The following is a 19,453-nucleotide window of genomic DNA, read 5'->3' on the forward strand; positions in this document are numbered from 1 at the left end:
CATTGCCCAGTGACAGTGGATGAAACAAGGCCAGGGCTGAGGGATCAGCCCAGTAAGGGTTGCTCCGTTTAGGACACGGGGTCACCGTGCTGCCTGACTTCCAGGAAAGCAAGAAGAGGGGATGGGAGGGGGGTCACAGAGGGCAGCCCATTCCCTCCCTTCTGCAGCTGGACAGTGACCAGGTTGCTCTCTTAGAATGGAAACCTCTAGAAGACAGGGTCTACTCTGACGGGACACATGCAGACATGCCTTTACGAAAGGTTTATTGCTGCAGGAGCAATGGTACTCAGGGGAGAGTGGCCCCCGTGTGGAGACAGAAGGGGAGAAAAGATTAGGGCCTATTTGGTCACTACCAGGAAGTTTTCTTCTAGAGTCTAGGTGGTAAAAAGTGGTCATTTCACATGTTCACTCTGGAGGGTGCCCTCGTGGAGAAAAGAGAAGCCAGAGTCCAGCTGTAGTCAGATGGGGGAGAGGGGGTAGTGAGAAGCTGGCATGCTCCCGAGTGATGCCTGCCATTGGGGAGAAGGGGAGCAGTGAGCAGGACAGAGGTGGTGGACGGACATGCACAAGAGTGGGTTGAGAGCTCATGTGTGATGCAGGGAGAAAGCAAATGAGGCAAGCAGGAGAGTCGAAGAAAATACGTTTCCAGAGAAGCAGCAGAAAGGATAAGAAACATGGGTATGAATGGAGGCAGAATGCCCGGAAGGAGAAAGGGCAGATGGGAGACAAAGTTATAGCATATGTCTAATGAACAAGCAGGACCCCAGGTTCCATAGCAGGTGTCTGCTGGGCTGGGTCACAGTGGGGCCGGGTGGGTGTAGAACCCTGGAATGGAGGTGGACAGAGAGAGGAGAAAGGAAAAGAACGAATGTAAACCCATAGTCCCAGAATATGGTCTTTCATAAAACTGGGACCTAGTTTGGTCACAGAGCAAACAAGGCATTTATGAACCAAAGGCAAGAACATGGAGGTGCCTGGCATCGATACGCCTTTCCCTAAACTAATACTTGCTTGTTCACTGAATGAATGAATGAGTCGACAAACGACTGGCTGACACCACGGTCTAGGAAAGACAGAACAATGGCAAGTCTGGGTTCTTACAGAGGCTGCAAGGAGCCAATGGATACAAGTCTCCAAAAAATAATTTAATGTTAGCCAAATGCGCCCAGTCACAGTAGCAGACAGGATGTTTGGTAAAAATATAATCCCCAAACTACACCTTTGTACTGAAATTCAGCAGGTCTTGGGTAAGGTCTGGAAACTGTATTTTTAGCAAGCATGCCAGGAGAGGGTTGTTATATGTACCTGGTGCCCCAGTATTTATGGTTGCCACCCAAGGGATGCCCCTGGACCATATGGCTCTGGTGGCCGGGGGGGGGGGGGGCCTCCATTCCTGAGTCCCATGGGACTTTAAAAATTGGAGGGACAGGGCGCCTGGGTGGCTCAGATGGGTAAGCGTCTGCCTTCGGCTCAGGTCATGATCCCGGGGTCCTGGGATCGAGTCCCGCATCGGGCTCTCTGCTCCTTGGGAGCCTGCTTCTCCCTCTGCCTCTCTCTCTCTGTCTCTAATGAATAAATAAATAAAATCTTTAAAAAAAAAAAAAAATCGGAGGGACAATTCTTGACAGGCTACCACATGTAGGGCACTGAACACGACGCAGGCCGGAACAACTCCAGTCTTCTGTGAAAGAGGCTCACTTGCTTATTCCAGAGCCTTGGCCTAGGGCAGCCTTCAGTCTGGCACACAAGTAGGGGCCCAAGGTGGCACTCATGGGGCACGGAGGCCAGTGCATGCTATCTCTGTGCTTGCCCTCTGCCTTCCCCTGGCTCACTGTTCCCTCTCAGAAAGGGACTTACACACTCACTTGGTACTCTGGTTTTTAGGACTGCCACCCGGGACACGCTGAGATCGCCTGGCTCTGGTGGCCAGTGGGGCTTACAGTTGCGGGCCCACAGGACTGTATATATTTGCATACTTTAAGAGCTGCCGCCAGAGGGTCCGGCTTACAATCAGCCTAAATCTAGGTGCTGCCGGAGATCCTCCCTTTTGGGGCACTGGTCGTGGCACACTCCCAACTACTGGGATGAAAGAGGCTGTTTGGACCATCACAAAGGTTTGAGAGACAAGAAAGAGCTGGGTGGGGCAGGGTTGAATGATAAAGGTTCATCTCCAAAACAAGGCTGGGAGAGTTGACTATCTTACAGAACAACACAAGGAGTCCAGAAAAAAGAGGAAATAGAGGAACATGTAATGAACAAAGAACAAGATAAAACCACAAAAAAATCCTTAGTGAAAAGGAGTTAAGTAATCTGCCTGACAAGAGTTCAAGGTAATGGACATAAAGATGCTCGCTGAACTTGGGAGATGAATGAACATAGTGAGAACTTCAACAAAAAGAAAATATAAGGAAATGTCAAATAGAAGTCACAGCGCCAAAGAATACAATAACTGAACTGAAAAATATACTAGAGGAGTTCAACAGATTAGATGAAGCAGAAGAAAGGATCGGTGAATTCAAAGACAAGGCAATGGAACTCATCCAATCAGAACAGCAAAAAGAAAAAAAGAATGAAAAGGAGTGAAAATAGCTTAAGGGACCTATAGGACAATATCAAGCAGACCAACATTTGCATTATTTATAGGGGTCCCAGAAGAAGAGAGAGAAGACACATTATAATTAGTCTCCAAAGTTAGACAAGAAGAACATCTTAAAAGCAGCAAGAGAAAAACAACTTGGTATGTACAAATGAATCCCCAATAAGACTTTTCAACAGGAACTTTCCAGGCCAGAAGGGAGTGGCTAAAAGAAAAAAACTGCCAACTAAGGATCCTCTACCCAACAAAGCTGTCCTCTAGAACTGAAGGTGAGATAAAGAGTTTTCCAGACAAACAAAGCTGAAGGAGGGGCTCTTGGGTGGCTCAGTCGGTTAAGCGTCCGACTCTTGATTTCAGCTCAGGTCATGATCTCAGGGTCCTGGGACTGAGCCCTGTGTTCGGCTCCCCACTCAGCAGGGAGTCTGCTTGTCTCCCTCTCTCTCTGCCTCTCCCCCTGCTTATGCTCTCTGTCTCTCTCTAAAATAAATGAATCTTTTAAAACAAAATCTAAAAGAGTTCAACACAACTAGACTGGCCTTACCAGAAATGTTAAAGGGACTTCTTTAAGCTGAAAAGAAGGAGTGCTAATTAGTAAAAAGAAAACATAAAAATATCAATCTTACTGGAAAAGGTAAGCACATAGTGCAGGCAGTAGTAAACTAATGACTTACAAGGCTAGTAAGAAGGTTAAAAGACAAAAATAATAAAAATAATTGTCTTACAGTTGGCCCTTGAGCAACACCGGTTTGAACTGCATGGGTCCACTCTATGTGGATTTTTTCCTATAAATATTTTGGAAACATTTTTGAAGATCTGCAACAATTTCAAAAACTTGCAGACAGACTACACAGCTTAGAAATTAAAAAAAAAAAGATGTCATGAATGCCAAAAATATATACATATCTATTATAAAAAGTTAAAACTTTCTAAAACTCACACATACCGTACATGGCACCACTCACAGTTGAGAGAAGTGTGAACAAAGATGCAGTATTACATCATAATTGCCCAAAATTAACTACGGTACATACTGTGTACTACTGTAGTAATTTCGTAGCCACCTCCTGAGGCTACTGCAGTGAGGCTTAGTGTTCAAAGTATCCACTTAAAATGCATGTGAGGCTAATCATCTTCACACGAGCAGTTCATCTCTCCAGTAAATTGGGTATCCGGTAAAAACTGGTCTCCATTCTCACGTACTTTTCATTGCGTTTCGTGCAATACCATAAACCTTGAATAGTACCATGGGATCCATTCGAAGTACTACTAGTAATGCTGTAAGTGTCCCCAAAAACCAGAAGAGATATGAAATAACACGAAAAAGTTGAACTGCTTGATATGTAGCACAGACTGAGGTCTGCAGCTGCAGTCGCCTGCCATTTCAAGGTAAATGAATCTAGCATAAGGACCACGGTGAAAAAAAGAAGAGGAAATTCACGAAGCTGTCACTGGAGCGGTGCCAGTAGGCATAAAAACCTTGTACTTTTTGGGAAATACCTTTTGATCTCCTATTGAAAATGCAGCTTTCAGGTGGGTACAGGACTGCTAATAAGAAAGGCATTTCTACAGACTCTAATATGACTCAAGAAAAAACGAAGTCATTATATGACAACTCAAAGCAAACGGAAGGTGAAAGATCGAAAGCTGCAGAGTTTAATGCCAGCAAAGGATGGTTTGATAATTTTAGAAAGAGGTTTGGTTTTAAAAATGTCAAGATAACAGGAGAAGCAGCTTCTGCCAACCAAGAGGCAGCAGACAAGTTCCCAGACATCGTTAAGAAAATCATTGAGGAGAAAGGATATCTGCCTGAACAGGTTTTTCATGCAGACAAAAGTGCCCTGTTCTGGAATAAAATGCCACAAAAGACATTATTTACTCCATATGAAGAGAAGTGAGCAGCAGGATTTAAGGCAGAAAGGGACAGACTAATGACTGTTGTGCAAATGCAGTTTAGTTTAGGATCAGAACTGCCCTTTTCTATAAACCCTACCAACCCCTGACAACCCCTGAGTCTTGAAGGGACACAAAACCAGCTGTCAGACTTCTGGTTGTACAAGAAGGCCTGGACAATGAAGACCCTTTTTCTGGACTGGTTCCATTGATGCTTTGTCCAGTCAGGAAGTACCTTGCCAGCAAGAGATTGACTTTTAATGTACTTCTGATATTGGACAATGCCCCGGCCACCCAGAATCCCATGAGTTCAACACCAAAGGTGTCGAAGTGGTCTACTTGCCCCCAAACACGACATCTCTAATTCAGCCTCCAGAGCAAGGGGTCATCAGAACATTTAAGGATGATTACACACAGTATTCTTTTTTTTTTAAGATTTTATTTATTTATTTTTCAGAGAGAGAGGGCACACAAGCAGGGGGAGCGGCAGGCAGAGCAGGCAGAGGGAGAAGCAGGCTCCCCTGCTGAGCAAGGAGCCTGATGCGGGACTCGATCCCAGGACCCTGGGATCGTGATCTGAACTGAAGGCAGATGCTTAACTGACTGAGCCACCCAGGCGTCCCTATACACAGTATTCTGTGAAAAGGACTGTCAACACTATGGGTGAGAATTGTGATAGACAGAACATGAAATTCTGGAAGGACTATACCAAAGATGCCATCATTGTTATAGAAAAAGCCATGAAAACCATCAAGCCCGAAATAATGGATTCCTGATGGAGAAAACTGTCTGGATGTTGTACATAACCTCATAGGATTTATGATAGAGCCAATCAAGGAAATCATGAAAGAGACTGGATTAGGCAAAAAAACAAACTTAAGTTGTTAAGATGGAGAAGTCCAAGAGGTAACAGACATCACAACTGAGGACTTAAAAGACGACGACCGGATGGAGATGAGTGCTTCCAAACCAGCACCAGATGATGAGGAACAAGACGGAGAAGAAGCGCCAGAAAACAAATTGACATTAGACAATCTGGCAGAAGGATTCTGATTCTCCAAGACTGCTTTGACTTCTTTTACAACATGAACCATTCTAGGATATGGGCTCTGAAACTAGAGCTCACAGTGGGAGGATTGGTACTGTATAAAAACATATTTAGAGAGATGAAACAGCAAAACAGACAGAAATTACAATATATTTCCACAGAGGTACACGGAGTGTGTCTGCCTCTCCCACCTCTCCTTCCACCACTGCCATCCCTGAGACAGCATGGCCAACCCCTCATCTTCCTCCCTCTCCTCCGCCTACTCAATGTGAAGACAAGGGCGAAGACCTTTATGATGACCCACTTCCACTTAATGAATAATAAATAATCATCAGGCCATACAGTTAATATTAACTTATCTGTTGTGTGTGGGTTTTGTGTGAAATCTGACTGTACCGCAATAATTGTACGAGACGCTTTTGTGTCGTCATCATCATCATCGCCAAAGTATTCATCATGTAGAAAGGTGCGGGTAAGTCTTGTATAGAAGTGGATACCCTGTCCTTACGTAGGCATATGCGAGTGATATTTAATATAAAAGTAATAATGTTTTGATTTTCTTACTGCTTTATAATTTTGCTTTCAAGGAATTACATTACCTTAAAGTATGCCTCTCACTCTTGTAACTTGGGAAACTGTGTATCAGCCTATCATCACAGGTAAGCGGTTTTTAAAAAATGTAACAATGTTTCTAAAACTGTACTATATGACTGTAGTACTTTACGCCATAAAAATGTTATAGTGATTCGTTCATTAGTGTATAGGCAAGGCTACTGTGAAGAACTGTATCAATTCCACTAGGCTACCATAGAGCAATCAAACTGCCGCTGCTTCATTATTAGTGCATGAATTGTTAAACCTGTAAGTAAGTCTGCATTCCTTGGTGCTTGTAATGTCTAGTGTTAACAATACATATAACATCTACAGTTTTGTATCCTATAAGACAAAACTGGCGTAGGTACTGACAGATGGTTACTCATGGAAACAGACAAGGTAAACTTACAGTATTGGTAAATACAGTACAGTACTGTAAATGTATCTTCTCTTATGATTTTTTAATGTTTTCCTTTCTCTACTTTATTGTAAGATTACAGCATATAAGATGTATGACATACAAAATATTTGAAATGACTGTTTATGTTATTGGTAAGGCTTCCGGTCATTAGTAGGCTATCGATAGTTAATGTTTCTGGGAAGTCAACAGTTACACACGGATTTTTGACCATATAGGGGGTTGATACCCCATACTCCCTTGTTGCTCAAGGGTCAACTGTAATTAGTTAATAAGGGATACACATGATAAAAAGATGTAAACTGTGACATCAAAAACATAAAATGTTGGGGGAGAGAGTAAAAATGTAGAACTTCAGCATGCATTTAAACTTAAGTTGTTATGTACTGGAAGTAAATGGTTATAAATATAAGTTATATGAAAGCCTCATGGTAACCACAAAGCAAAAACCTTAGATACACAGAGGATAAAGGGAAAGGAATCTAAGCCTACCACTACAGAAAGTTATTAAACCATGAAGGAAGAAAGCAGGACAAGAAAGGAACACAGAGGAACTACAAAACAGCAAAAGGTATATGCCTATCATTGATTATTTTAAATATAAATGGACTATCTTCTCCAATTAAATGGGTAAAAAAACATGACCCATCTATATGCTGCCTCTAAGAGAGTCACTTGAGAACTAAGGACATCCACAGACTGAAAGTGAAGGAATGAAAAAAGATATTCCATGGAAATGGAAACCAAAAGAAAACTGGTGTAGTTATATTAGACAAAAAAGACTCTAAAACAAGGACTATAATAAAGACAAAAAAAGGCATTACACAATGATAAAGGGGCCAATCCAGTAAGAGGATATAGCATTTGTATTTATGTACCCAACACTGGAGCACCTAAATATGTGAAGCAAATGTAAACAGACCTAAAAAGGAGAAATAGCAATATGGTAATAGTAGGGGACTTTGATAACCCACTTTCATCAATGGACAGATCATCTAGACAAGTCAATTAGGGAACATCAACCTTAAATGACACACTAGGCTAGATGGACTTAACAGCTTATACAAAATATTCCATCCCAAAACAAAAGAATATACATTCTTTTCAGTCACACAGAACATTCTCCAGGATGGATCATATGTTAGGTCACAAGTCTTAATAAATTTAACATGACTGAAATGAAATCAAATTTTTTTCTCACTATAATGCTATGAAACTAGAGATCAATTACAAGAAGAAAACAGGAAAATTCACAAATATGTGGAGACTAAATGACACGCTACTGAACAAGCAATGGGTCAAAGAAGATATCACAAGAGAAATCAAGAAATACTTTCAGAAGAATGAAAATGGAAATACAACATACCAAAGCTTATGGGATGCAGGAAAAGCAGTTTCGAGAGGGAAGTTCATAGTGACAAATGCCTACATATCAAGAAACATCTCAAATAAGCAACCTAACTTTACACCTGAAGGACCTAGGAGAAGAACAACAAATAAAGCCCAAAGTTAGTGGAAGAAAGGAAATAACAGATCAGAGTGGAAATAAAACAGAAGCTAAAACAAAACACAACACACAAAATAGAGATCAATGAAACTAAGAAGTGGTTCTTTGAAAAGATAAATAAAATTGACAAAGCTTTAGCTAGACTCACCAAGAAAAAAAGAGAGAACACTCAAAATCAGAAATGAAAGAGCAGACACGATAACTGATACCAGAGAAATACAGAGGATCTTAAGAGACTACAGTGAAGAATTATACGCCAGTAAATTGTGCATAAGAAGAAATGCATAAACCCTATAAACATACAACTTGCCAAAAGTGAATCATGATTATGAGACTAACATGCCACCTGCTGTGCTAAGTCATTGAAACAGAATCATGAAGACACCGAAAACCTCAACAGACTGATTACTAGTAAGGAGATGGTTGGAAGGGGGGCGCCTGGGTGGCTCAGTCGGTTAAGCGTCTGCCTTCGGCTCAGGTCATGGTCCCAGGGTCCTGGGATCGAGCCCCGCATTGGGCTCCCTGCTCAGCGGGAAGCCCGCTTCTCCCTCTCCCACTCCCCCTTGCTTGTGTTCCCTCTCTCGCTGTGTCTCTGTCAAATAAATAAATAAAATCATTAAAAAAAAAAAAAAAGAGATGGTTGGAAGGTCTGTGATTACTGATGCAACAAAAGAGGACTTTACTTTTGAATTCTACCGAACATTCAAAGAATTAACCTTTTTAAAATTCTTCCAAAAAAAAAGCAGCAGCAGCAGCAAAAGGAACACTTCCAAACTCATTTTATGAGGCTAGCATTACCCACCTGGATACCAAAACTAGACAGGGACACCACAAGAAAAATAAAATCACAGGCCAATATCCTTGATGAAGGATATATTATTGCATCTATATGCAAAAATCCTCAACAAAATATTAGTAGACCGAATTCAACAATACATTAAAAAGGACCATATACTATGATCAAGTGGGATTTGTCTCAGGGATGTAAGGATGGTTCAACATCCACAAATCAATGTGATATACCACATTGATGAAATGAAGGATAAAAATCATATAATCATCTCAGTAGATGAAGAAAAAGCATTTGACAAAAATCAACATCTATTTATGATAAAAAAAACCAAAAAAGTAGGTATAGAGGGGATATACTTTAACATAATACAGGCCAAGTATGACAAGCTCATAGCTGACATACTCCATGATGAAAGCTGAAAGCTTCTCCTCTAAGATCAGGAACAAGACAAAGATGTGAACTCTTACACCACTTTTATTCAACAGAGTATTAGAAGTCCTACTCAGGGCACTAGATAAGAAATAAAAGAAATAAAAGGCATCCAAATATGATGTGAAACTCACTATTTGCAAATGGCATGATATTATGAACCCTAAAGACTCCACCAAAAACTCTAAGAATTAACAAAGGAATGGAGTAAAGTTGTAGGATACCAAATCAATTCACACAAATCTGTTGCATTTCTATACACTAATAACAAAATATAAGAAAGAGAAATTAACAATCCTACTCACAATTGTATCAAAAGGAATAAAATACCTAGGAGTAACTTTAACCAAGGAAGTAAAAGACCTGTACACTGTAAACTGTAAGATACTGATAAAAGAAACTGAAGACACAAATAAGTGGAAAGATATTCCATGCTCATAAAAAAAATTGTTAAAATGTCCATACTACACAAAGCAATCTACAGATTCAGGGCAATCCCTATCAAAATTTTAATGGCATTCTTCACAGAAGTAGAACAAGCAATCCTAAAATTATCTGTAATTACAAAAGACTCTTAATAGCCAAAGCTATCTTGGAAAAAAACAAAGCTGGAGGTATCACGCTCCTGATTTCAAACTATATTACAAAGCTATAGTAATCAAAACAGTATGGTATTAGCATCAAAACAGACACATCAATGGAGCAGAACAGAGAGCCTTATGCATATGCATAAACATATGCATATGTGGTCAATTAATTTATGACAAAGGAGCCAAGAATATACAATAGGGAAAGGATGGTCTTTAACAAACAGTGTGGGGAAAATGGGACAGCCACATGCAAAAGAATGAAACCAGAGCACTATCTTACACCAAACCACAAAAGTTAACTCATTATGGATAAGACTTGATTGTAAGATCTGAAACCAAACTTCCAGAAGAAAACACAGGCAGTAAGCTCCCTGACATCAGTTTTGATGATGATTTTTTGGATTTGACACCAAAAGCAAAGGTAACAAAGGCAAAAATACACAAGTAGACTACACACACACTAAAAAATTTCTGCTCAGCAAGAAAACCATTAACAATGAAAAGGCAACCTATGGACTGGGAGAAAACATTTGCAAATCTGATCTGATAAGGGGTAATATTCATAATATATGAAGAATTCCTACAACTCAATAGCCAAAAAACAAACTGATTAGAAAATGGGCAAGAATATGCACCCCAATGTTCATAGCAGCAATGTCCGCAATAGCCAAACTGTGGAAAGAGACGAGATGCCCTTCAACAGATGAATGGATAAAGAAGATGTGGTCCATATATACAATGGAATATTAGCCATCAGAAAAGATGAATACCCAACTTTTACATCAACATGGACGGGACTGGAGGAGATTGTGCTAAGTGAAACAAGTCAAGCAGAGAAAGTCAATTATCATATGGTTTCACTTATTTGTGGAACATAAGGAATAACATGGAGGACATTAGGAGAAGGAAGGGAAAAATGGGGGGGGAATTGGAGGGAGAGATGAACCATGAGACACTATGGACCTGAGAAACAAACAGGGTTTTAGAGGGGAGGGGAGAGGGGGGATGGGTTAGCCAGGTGATGGGTATTAAGGAGGGCACGTACTGCATGGAGCACTGGGTGTTATACGAAAACCATGGATCGTGGATCACTACATCAAAAACTAATGATGTATGGTGACTAACATAACATAGTAAAATTAAAAAAAAAAAAGGCAAGAATCCAAATAGACATTTTTCCAAAGACAACATATAGATGGCCAAGATATAAATGAATAGATGCTCAACATCATTAATGATTAGGGAAATGCAAAATCCCAAACCACAATGAGATACCACTTCACACTTGTTAGACTATCTATTATCAAAAAGGGAAGATACAAGTGTTGGCCAGGGTGTGGAGAAAAGGGAGCCCTTGTGCACTGTTAATGGGAATGTAAATCGGTGCAGCCACTGTGGACAACAGTTCAGAGGTTCTTCAAAAGCAGAGCTACCGTAAGATTCAGAAATTCCACTCTGGGTATTTATCCGAAGAACATGAAAACACTAACTTGAAAAAAATACATGTACCCAAGTTTACTGCGCCATTATTTATAACAGCCAAGACATGGAGACAACCTAAGTGTCCACTAATGGATGAATGATACACACACACACACACACACACACAAGGATATTACTCAGCCTTAAAAAATGAAATCTCATTTGCAACAACACAGATGGACTTTGAGGACACTATGCTGATTGAAATAAATTAGAGAAAGACAAGTAAGTCATGGGGATTTACAGCATGGTGACTACAGTTAATTACTGCATTTGTGGAAGTTGCTAAGAAGGCATCTTAGAAGTTCTCATCACAAGAAAAAAAACAAACTTTGCAACTATGCAAGGTGACAGATATTAACTAGACTCACTGTGGTGACCATTTCACAATATATACAAACATCGAATCATGTTGTACCGCTGAAATTAATACAATGTCTTAAGTTATAACCAAAACCAGAACAGGCATCCCAGATGACTTTTAGGGTCTGGTGAGGCCGAGCGTCTGTACTCTGTGGTCTGGGATTACAGGTGCGAGGCTGACCCAGGGAGGCTGGGGAGCCCCAAAGCTGAGCAAGCAAGCCCCACTTACCATGCAGTGACTTCATTCCCAAGGTGTAAGAAGGCCTCCGCAACGGGAGAGACTTGGGCAGGGAAGGGTACGTGCTGCTGAAGAGGACGTCATTGGGCAGGGCTTGGTCCAGAAGCGAAGCCCTGGAGGCGAAGAAGTGCTCCCTCTGGCCGCTGTAGATGCTCTCATCCGACAGCGTTCGGTGCAGGGCCCGTCTTGCCGTAGGGGTGGTAGGAAACGGGGACTGAGGAGAGGAAAGCGCCTGGAACTGAACAACAGCATGCAGACAAGTATTTATATGATTGCATATATCATCATGACAGAGTAGCTCTAGTAGGAAGGGGGGGTGCCTCTTGATACACATCAACTACTAATAGTGTATGTAATGAGTTTTAGAGATTGTTTTTTTAGGACGGATTTCTATTCACTAAAATAGGGAAGCCACCTATATATTTATATATAAATGGCAGAAGTCCCAGATAGCTGTTCTCTCTCGTCTTTTGCTTTTGTCACCAGATTTGATTTTAGTTGAGGTTCTTCTGCAAAAAGCAAGCTTCTGAGAATCCCGTTCATTGAGAAACAACAGACACATTAACAATATTTAAATATCCAGCCTCAGAGCCAACAGAATATTTGGTCTGTTAGCAACAAAGTTATATTTATTCAGTCCTTCCTAGACTAGTGTTCACCTTGACAGGGAGAACAATGTGGAGGACAGGTGAGGGTGTGAGTAGGAGGGTTGAGTCATAGCTGCCAGAAGGCCTCTGTGGGACTTTCCGGGACACCTTGAAGGGGTAGAGAGAATGACACAGCCGCGTCTCCATTTAGGACACCGAGAATAGAGCTGACACTCAGATTCACTCATGTGCTCTGGGTCTCACAGGCTTCCGTTCATCAAACCAAGGGTTAATCAAGTCAAAGCTACCCACGAAGTGGTGTGCACAGTTGCTGCATAAATATGAACAAATGATTAATCAAACGCAATGTAAATGAGCCCCAGGTGTAACCGACTGTGTAAAAATTGTGCTCACTTCTAAAAATTGATGATGAGTTAGGAGCAAGGTACATATATGCTTGCCTAGAAAACGAAGCTGCTGTGATAAGTGCTCTGTGAGTCTTTAAGGTCAGGGAACTAGGTATGGAAATGGTGATTTCCCTTTTGTGGGCATTACAGAGATTAAATGGCTTGCTGATAATTTTAAAAGAATATAGCCAGGTCCTCTCTCTCCCATCTGCAAGCTTCTAGCACTATCATGTAAGGCCCTTGCCTACCAGGCCAGGCCCCAGATCTCTCCATTCAAACACTGCCCCCAATCTTTTTTAGCACCTCTGGGTTCAGCAAAGGGATTTCCTTTTCTAGTGAATAACCCCACCCTGATGGTTATACAGGAAGGAGGTTTTCCACCAATTCTAGTTTCAGCCTCTCTGGGAAATATTAACATACTTCAAGGTAGTGAACCTCCACCTTGAAGAGATCCTTGGAGTGGCATGCTTTCTTAAAAGTTGTAACATCTTCCACTAAAGGGAGGCAGGGTAGGAGATGGAAGGCAGCAATCTGCCTTGATGCTTTCCACCAATTAAAAAGTCGTCTTGTCCCAACACATTGGGGTGGCCCCTCACCCCAACTCTCTTCCCCTCCAGTCTTGAAGGTTCGTGCACACCGATCTGGTTCCAAGAGCGCCCTGGGCTGCCTTGCAGGGTGCTTGCTGGGCGGTGCCCAGTGCTGCCAGCCCTGGGAAAGAACTATCACGGAGTCAATGCTGACTCGCAAGGGATCTGAGAGCACATCAGGCTGGGGGGGTTTACAGATTGCTCCAGGGGACCATACGGGTTCCTCACAGCATCACTGCCTGGGGAGAAGAGATGTTCAGGTGGGACCCAGGCGCCCATGACACCCACCCCTCCCATCAGAGAAACTCCACTTTCTCACTTCTCCATATTAGACTTCTGTGTATAATTTTATTTAAAAAAGCGGGGGGGGGGGTTCCTTGAACTTTAAAATCATCTGGGCACCATGGATCTATTTCAAAGCTGAGGAACAAGGCCTAGAGGAGTAGCATCTTGCTCCAGGTCCAGCTCCTGTTCTCTCACTCTTTCCGGTCCTCCTGGCTTCTATGTGATGGGTCACCTGCACCTGCAGTAAGCAAGCACCAGCTCTTCCCGAACACTGATGCTGCACGAAGCCTCTTCCTGTGGTCTACGCCTGAGAGTCTGGCTGCAAATCGGGACTACGGGTTTGCACTGTGTCTGTTCACTTGCCGCTGGACACAGCCCTTGGGGAAGATAAGGTGATCTCAGCTCTGCCTGCCAATGAGGTTTCTTAGAATGTTTGAGCTCTGCCATTTTCCTTGAGGCAGGAGCTCTGCATGGGCTGCTTAGGCCCTGCAGGCCCCTACCTCCGAGCTACAGCCTGCCACGTCCTGCCGCAGACATTGCACTCTGCTGGCAAATCAGCCTGGGAGTGACCCTGTCATTTGATATTAACGATCACTCACAAGAAGCACTTGCTATCCAAGAAAGCCAATGTGGTCCGAGTAGGTTCCAAGTATCACGGCCCAAAGATGGCCACCGCTGGGACCCTGACACCTGATGCAGTGGCTCAGGGCCTTGAGCCAGGCATGGCCTGGAAGACTTCTCAAGGGCATGCTGGCCTTCCTGACACAGCAGAGCCATGGGCATTCTGACGGAGAATCTCGGAAGACACACGGAGATAGTTAGCTAAAGTCATCTGAAACCAAACCGAAAAGGATGACACTGGAGGAAAAAACAGCCTTATTTCCAGCCCTTCCCAGTAATAGAGTAGCCAGCAGAGCGTCTTCTTTGCAGAGGGTCTCGGTAATGCAGTCATGACAAAGTGCACCCCTGTTTCAACCAGGAATGTTAAAATAATTCATTTTGGAAATAAAAGCCAAGAACAGGAATAAGGGCAAAACAGACATTTGCTTTCAATTATTTCCACGGCAGGAGTAAATCAAACGAATGAAAGCTCTGAGTTCGTCCCTTTCCAAAAATGTTAAACTGAGAACGGGAGGAAAGATTCCTCTCAGGGCAAGTTTTATTCTCCTCTAACCTCAAAGGAAAAATCTGAAAAAATTTTTATTTTGAAACTGGTACTTAAACATTTTAATACACCTCTTTGGGGCCTGACAGCTAAAGAAGTTTCAAGCACTATCTTTTGCGAGGTTGCTAAGGAAACCATTTGTACCCTGCGTGATGAGTCAGAACTGTTAAGTGCTGGCTTATAAAACAGCAATGACAGAATCAAGAATGGCAAGTCTTTAAAATGATTTATGATGTTAATGTTTATGTTAATAAATCTTTATTTCTCAACAGAATGCCAGAATGGCCTTTGGAGTACATTTTTAATTTCTGTAAATGCTGATTTTTCAGTTTAGGGGGGTATGTCTGACCTATCTTGAGGTAGGCGTGCACACACACACCAGAGTGGTGATGAGAAGCCTGAGTGGGAATGGACAAGGCCACACAGTTCATCCTGCTGGGCATGCCCCCTGTACTTTGATCCCAGCTTGAGGACAGCAAGTGGTTAGGGAAATTCTTTAGCTTACCTTTTCAATCAATTGTCAGGGTTCTTCTTAAATTACACTCGCTAGTCACTTCCAACAGACTACCAGTCATTCAACTAAGAACCTGGACAACAGAACATGTCCAAGTTTGCTGTGCTGACCTTCCTGGGGGTGGATTTCCTCCTCCTGGGACTACATGACATACTGCACGGAGAAATGCCTTGGGCTCAGAGCTTTGGGCCCCACTCAACAAAGGCCAGCTCCGAGCCTTGGGAGGGTGGGCACTTCTGAGGACAAGAAAGCAGAGAGCCTCAAGTGGGCTTCAGGAGTCCTCCGAGCTGAGGTGGGCAGAACAAACCCTTCCACGTGGCCACTGACACACAAACATAAACCCTGAGCACACACTTGGGACTTGATGGGGAGGGAGGCTGGCTTTAGAGACGACATTTCTAGTCTGGAATTCTGTAAGGGAAGTGGAGAGAAGGTTTTGCCAAGTAAAGAGAATCTAGAAAGTTCTGAAGGTAAGTATGTAGGCCTAGTTTGCTGAGCTGCAGAGGTGGCTTTTGGAGGATGGGGTTGGGGGTGAAAAGAGTGGGTGTCCATCAGGCCGTTTCTCTGAGTGACTGAACAGTAAGTACATGGTGCACAGCCAGCAGGCCTGCCTGGCCGGGGTTAGGGGCAGAGGTGGGGCACCCAGGGCAGGATGTGAACTGGGAGCTACTGGTGAGGGGAGGGAAGGGACCCTTTGGACAGAAGGCACTAGAGCATTTCCAGAAAACCTTCTGTCTGACGAGGGAGCCACAGGTGCTCTGCCAAGTTCTCTGAAGCAACGTCATCTGAGCTAATGTCTGTGAGAGAATGTGGCTTGTGCACTGGGAGTGGGGTACACCAAAGGGATAAAGGAAGGGTGGTAGGGACAGGGACTAAGAGGTGTGGCAGTGGGGACAGAATGCTTGGAGAACAATGGAAGCTAATTTTAGGGCAGAGTGGGTGAGGGCAGGAGCTGGGAGCCAACACCTCTGGAGGGTGCCCCTGCGGTGAGCAGCCCCGTCCCACCTGGCCTCCCTAACGGCCATGTGCCCTGAGCTCTGTCCTGTACCTTAAAGTTCTTCTGGGATTCGGGAGTTGGGCTTTCCAGGTCGATGAGTTTCTTGAGGTCCTCCTCGATGGTGGACTTGGAGGCTGGCTTGGGGGACGCCCGGAGGTCCCTGGTTGAGGCGCGCAGCCTGGTGTGGGCTATCTCGTTGCCGTCACTCTGATGGCGCCTTGAAGGGAAGAGATGGGAGAAACCAAGCAGACAAGGGTGATGTAAAGCCACGATGGACCCTGAGGCTGGAAGTCAGGGGGGACATATTAAAGGAGAGCAAAGGACAATCTGCTTGGATAAATGCTTGTGAAAGAAACACAACCAACTGGAAGCACAAAATAAAAATCTGATGGATAAATTGCTCTTCTACAGGAAACCATTACCTCCACTAAGCCAAAATTAGCAAGACTTATTAATAAGACCACAGGCTATGAATCCCAAATGTAACTTTTGTACAAACACAAACAACATAACTGAATGAATCATTTAGAATCCCCCCCCCCACCCCTGTACTACTTTGTCAAAAAGTTCTTTATATTCAGGGTAGTCCCTTTCTAATACTCCCTCTGGTGGCTCCTAAGTTAAACATTCCATGGGAAGGCTGTGATTATTACCATCAAAGGGAGAGTGTCACCTTCGTGCCAGAGGGTCAATTATTCTCAAGTTTGTTCTTCAGACATACTCCTTCCTACAAGATCTAAGATTCTCAAATCAATGTTGGGCCACTTTAAGGAATGAAGCGCAGAGAAATAATTTAAGATAAGTTTTCCTTAGGAGGAAAAGAAAAAAAGAAAATCTCCCAACCAAACCCCAGCCGGCCTCCTCTGTGGTAGGAAACTGCCTCAGCCTTTTCTGTTCTCTATCATGTTAAAAGCACACCACCCAAGCAAGAGAAGCAAAAGAATTCTTACTTTCTCGTGTCCATAAATCCCACGGAGTTTATGGTTCCTTCGGGTTTCTTCCACCCAATCAGGTACTTGCTGGTCGCGCCCTGGCGAGGGTAGAAGGTCCTAGGGCCGGACGAGGAGGAGGAGGAGGAGGAGGAGGAGGGGAAGGCAGGTGCGAGCTGCGAGGTGGCAGGATGGAGCTCCTCTTTCGGGGAACTTCTGGCACTGGTGAAGACCACCGGGCTGGCAGAGTGTCGGGAGCCCACGGTACTGAGGAGAGGCATGACAAAGAGCAAAGGATCCCGGTGTGCACGTGTGCATCCCGGGGTCCACACGGCGGCTATCAAAGCATCGTCCAGGACAGGGGTTATGGCCAGGTGAAAGAACAGTGACTGTTTCATAAGATATTAATGGGGCTGGCTGGCTAGTCTTTCTTGTTTTCTTGCTATAATTTAAATGTCTGCTGTAAAAATGAAACATGATCACTGTGGCTTAGTCTGCACATTAAGTTAAAAGGTAAAATCAGTTGAGACTGTCAGAGACGCTTTGAAACATGCCGGCACACCGGAGGAACAGTAGAACCAGCAATAAAAGGTCTGGTCATCTCAGTGGCTCTCTGCCTTGCCTTCCTCAGAACTAGGGGTCATGGTGATGCTCCCTAGGTCTGAGCCAGATCAGCATACAGTTCTCCAAACACCCACATCCAAGGCCAAAGGGGCACACTGACGTCTCCTTCCCTGTGGCATCTGGCATTAAGATGGACTCTCTAAAAAAGCTGTTCAATGGAATGAAAATGGACCACTACCCTCCACCATATACAAAAATCAACTCAAAATGGATTAAAGACTTGAACGTAAGACCTGAAACCATAAAACTCCTAGAGGAAATCACAGGGGTAAGCTCCTTGACATCGATCTTGGCAATGATGTTTCTGGATCTGACAACAAAAGCAAAGGCAGCAAAAGCAAAAATAAACAAGTGGCTATGTCAAATTAAAAAGCTGTACAGCAAAGGAAACGATCAATAAAATGAAAAGGCAACCTAGTGAAGGAGAAAATACTTGCAAATCATACATCCGATAAGGGCACATTATCCAGAATATATAAAGAACTCATATAGCTCAATAGAATAAAATCTGATTAAAAAATGAGCAAAGAATCTGAATAAACATTTTTCCAAAGAAGACCTACAGATGGCTAACAGGTACATGAAAAGATGCTCAACCTCACGAATTATCTGGGAAATGCAAATCTAAACCACAATGAAATATCACTCACACCTGTTAGAATGGCTGTTATCAAAAAGACAAGAAATAACAGGTGTTGGCAAGGATGTGGAGAAAAGGGACCCCCTGTGCACTGTTGGTGGGAATGCAATTTGGTGCAGCCACTATGGAAAACAGTATGAAGGTTCCTCAAAAAATTTAAAATAGAACTACCATATGATCTAGAAATTCCACTTTTGGGTATTTATCCAGAAAAAGTGAAAATATTAACTTGAAAGTATCTACACTCCCACGTTCATTGCAGTATTATTTATAATAGCCAAGCTATGGAAACAACCTAAGTGTCTACTGATGAAGGGATAATGTGATACACATACACAAAGAAATATTATATAGCCATAAAAAAAAAAAGGAAATTCTGCTATTTGCAACACCATAAATGGACCTTGAGGACATTACGCTAATTGAAATAAGTCAGACAAATACTATATAATCTCACTTACTTGTGCCACCTAAAAAAAAAAAAAACCCAAGCTCATAGATACAAAGAACAGATTGGTGGTGGCCACAGGTGGGGGGGGTGGAGGATGGGGGAAATGGGGGAAGAGGGTCAAAGGTACAAACGTCCACATATAAGATGAATCCTGGAGATGTGATGTACAGCATGTGACTAAATATAAAAACCCAAAGCTGTTCATCATCGATGTGTTTTAAACTTTGGTTCAAGATTACAAAACTAAAGTCTACAGGACTCTAGGAAAAGGCTACTCATCACATTAAAACTCAGGATTTTTAAACCTGGGGCTGAGAGT

The 19,453-nt window shown here is 43.0% G+C and overlaps 1 protein-coding gene across 1 annotated transcript in view; it reads right to left on the reverse strand.

The window, feature by feature from the left end:
* The window catches only part of SIPA1L1 (signal induced proliferation associated 1 like 1), a 334,415-nt gene that overhangs the window by 6,366 nt on the left and 308,596 nt on the right, over positions 1-19,453 (reverse strand). Inside the window, exons 21-23 of the mRNA XM_081829748.1 lie at positions 17,441-17,823; positions 16,542-16,707; positions 11,940-12,186 (exon numbers count right to left, since the gene is read on the reverse strand). Of these exons, the coding sequence (XP_081685874.1) occupies positions 11,940-12,186; positions 16,542-16,707; positions 17,441-17,823 (796 nt within the window). The remainder of the gene's footprint in view (positions 1-11,939; positions 12,187-16,541; positions 16,708-17,440; positions 17,824-19,453) is intronic.

Source organism: Leptonychotes weddellii, chromosome 9 (assembly GCF_054177405.1).
Source record: "Leptonychotes weddellii isolate Sample4059 chromosome 9, ASM5417740v2, whole genome shotgun sequence".
Taxonomy (NCBI): Eukaryota; Metazoa; Chordata; class Mammalia; order Carnivora; family Phocidae; genus Leptonychotes; species Leptonychotes weddellii.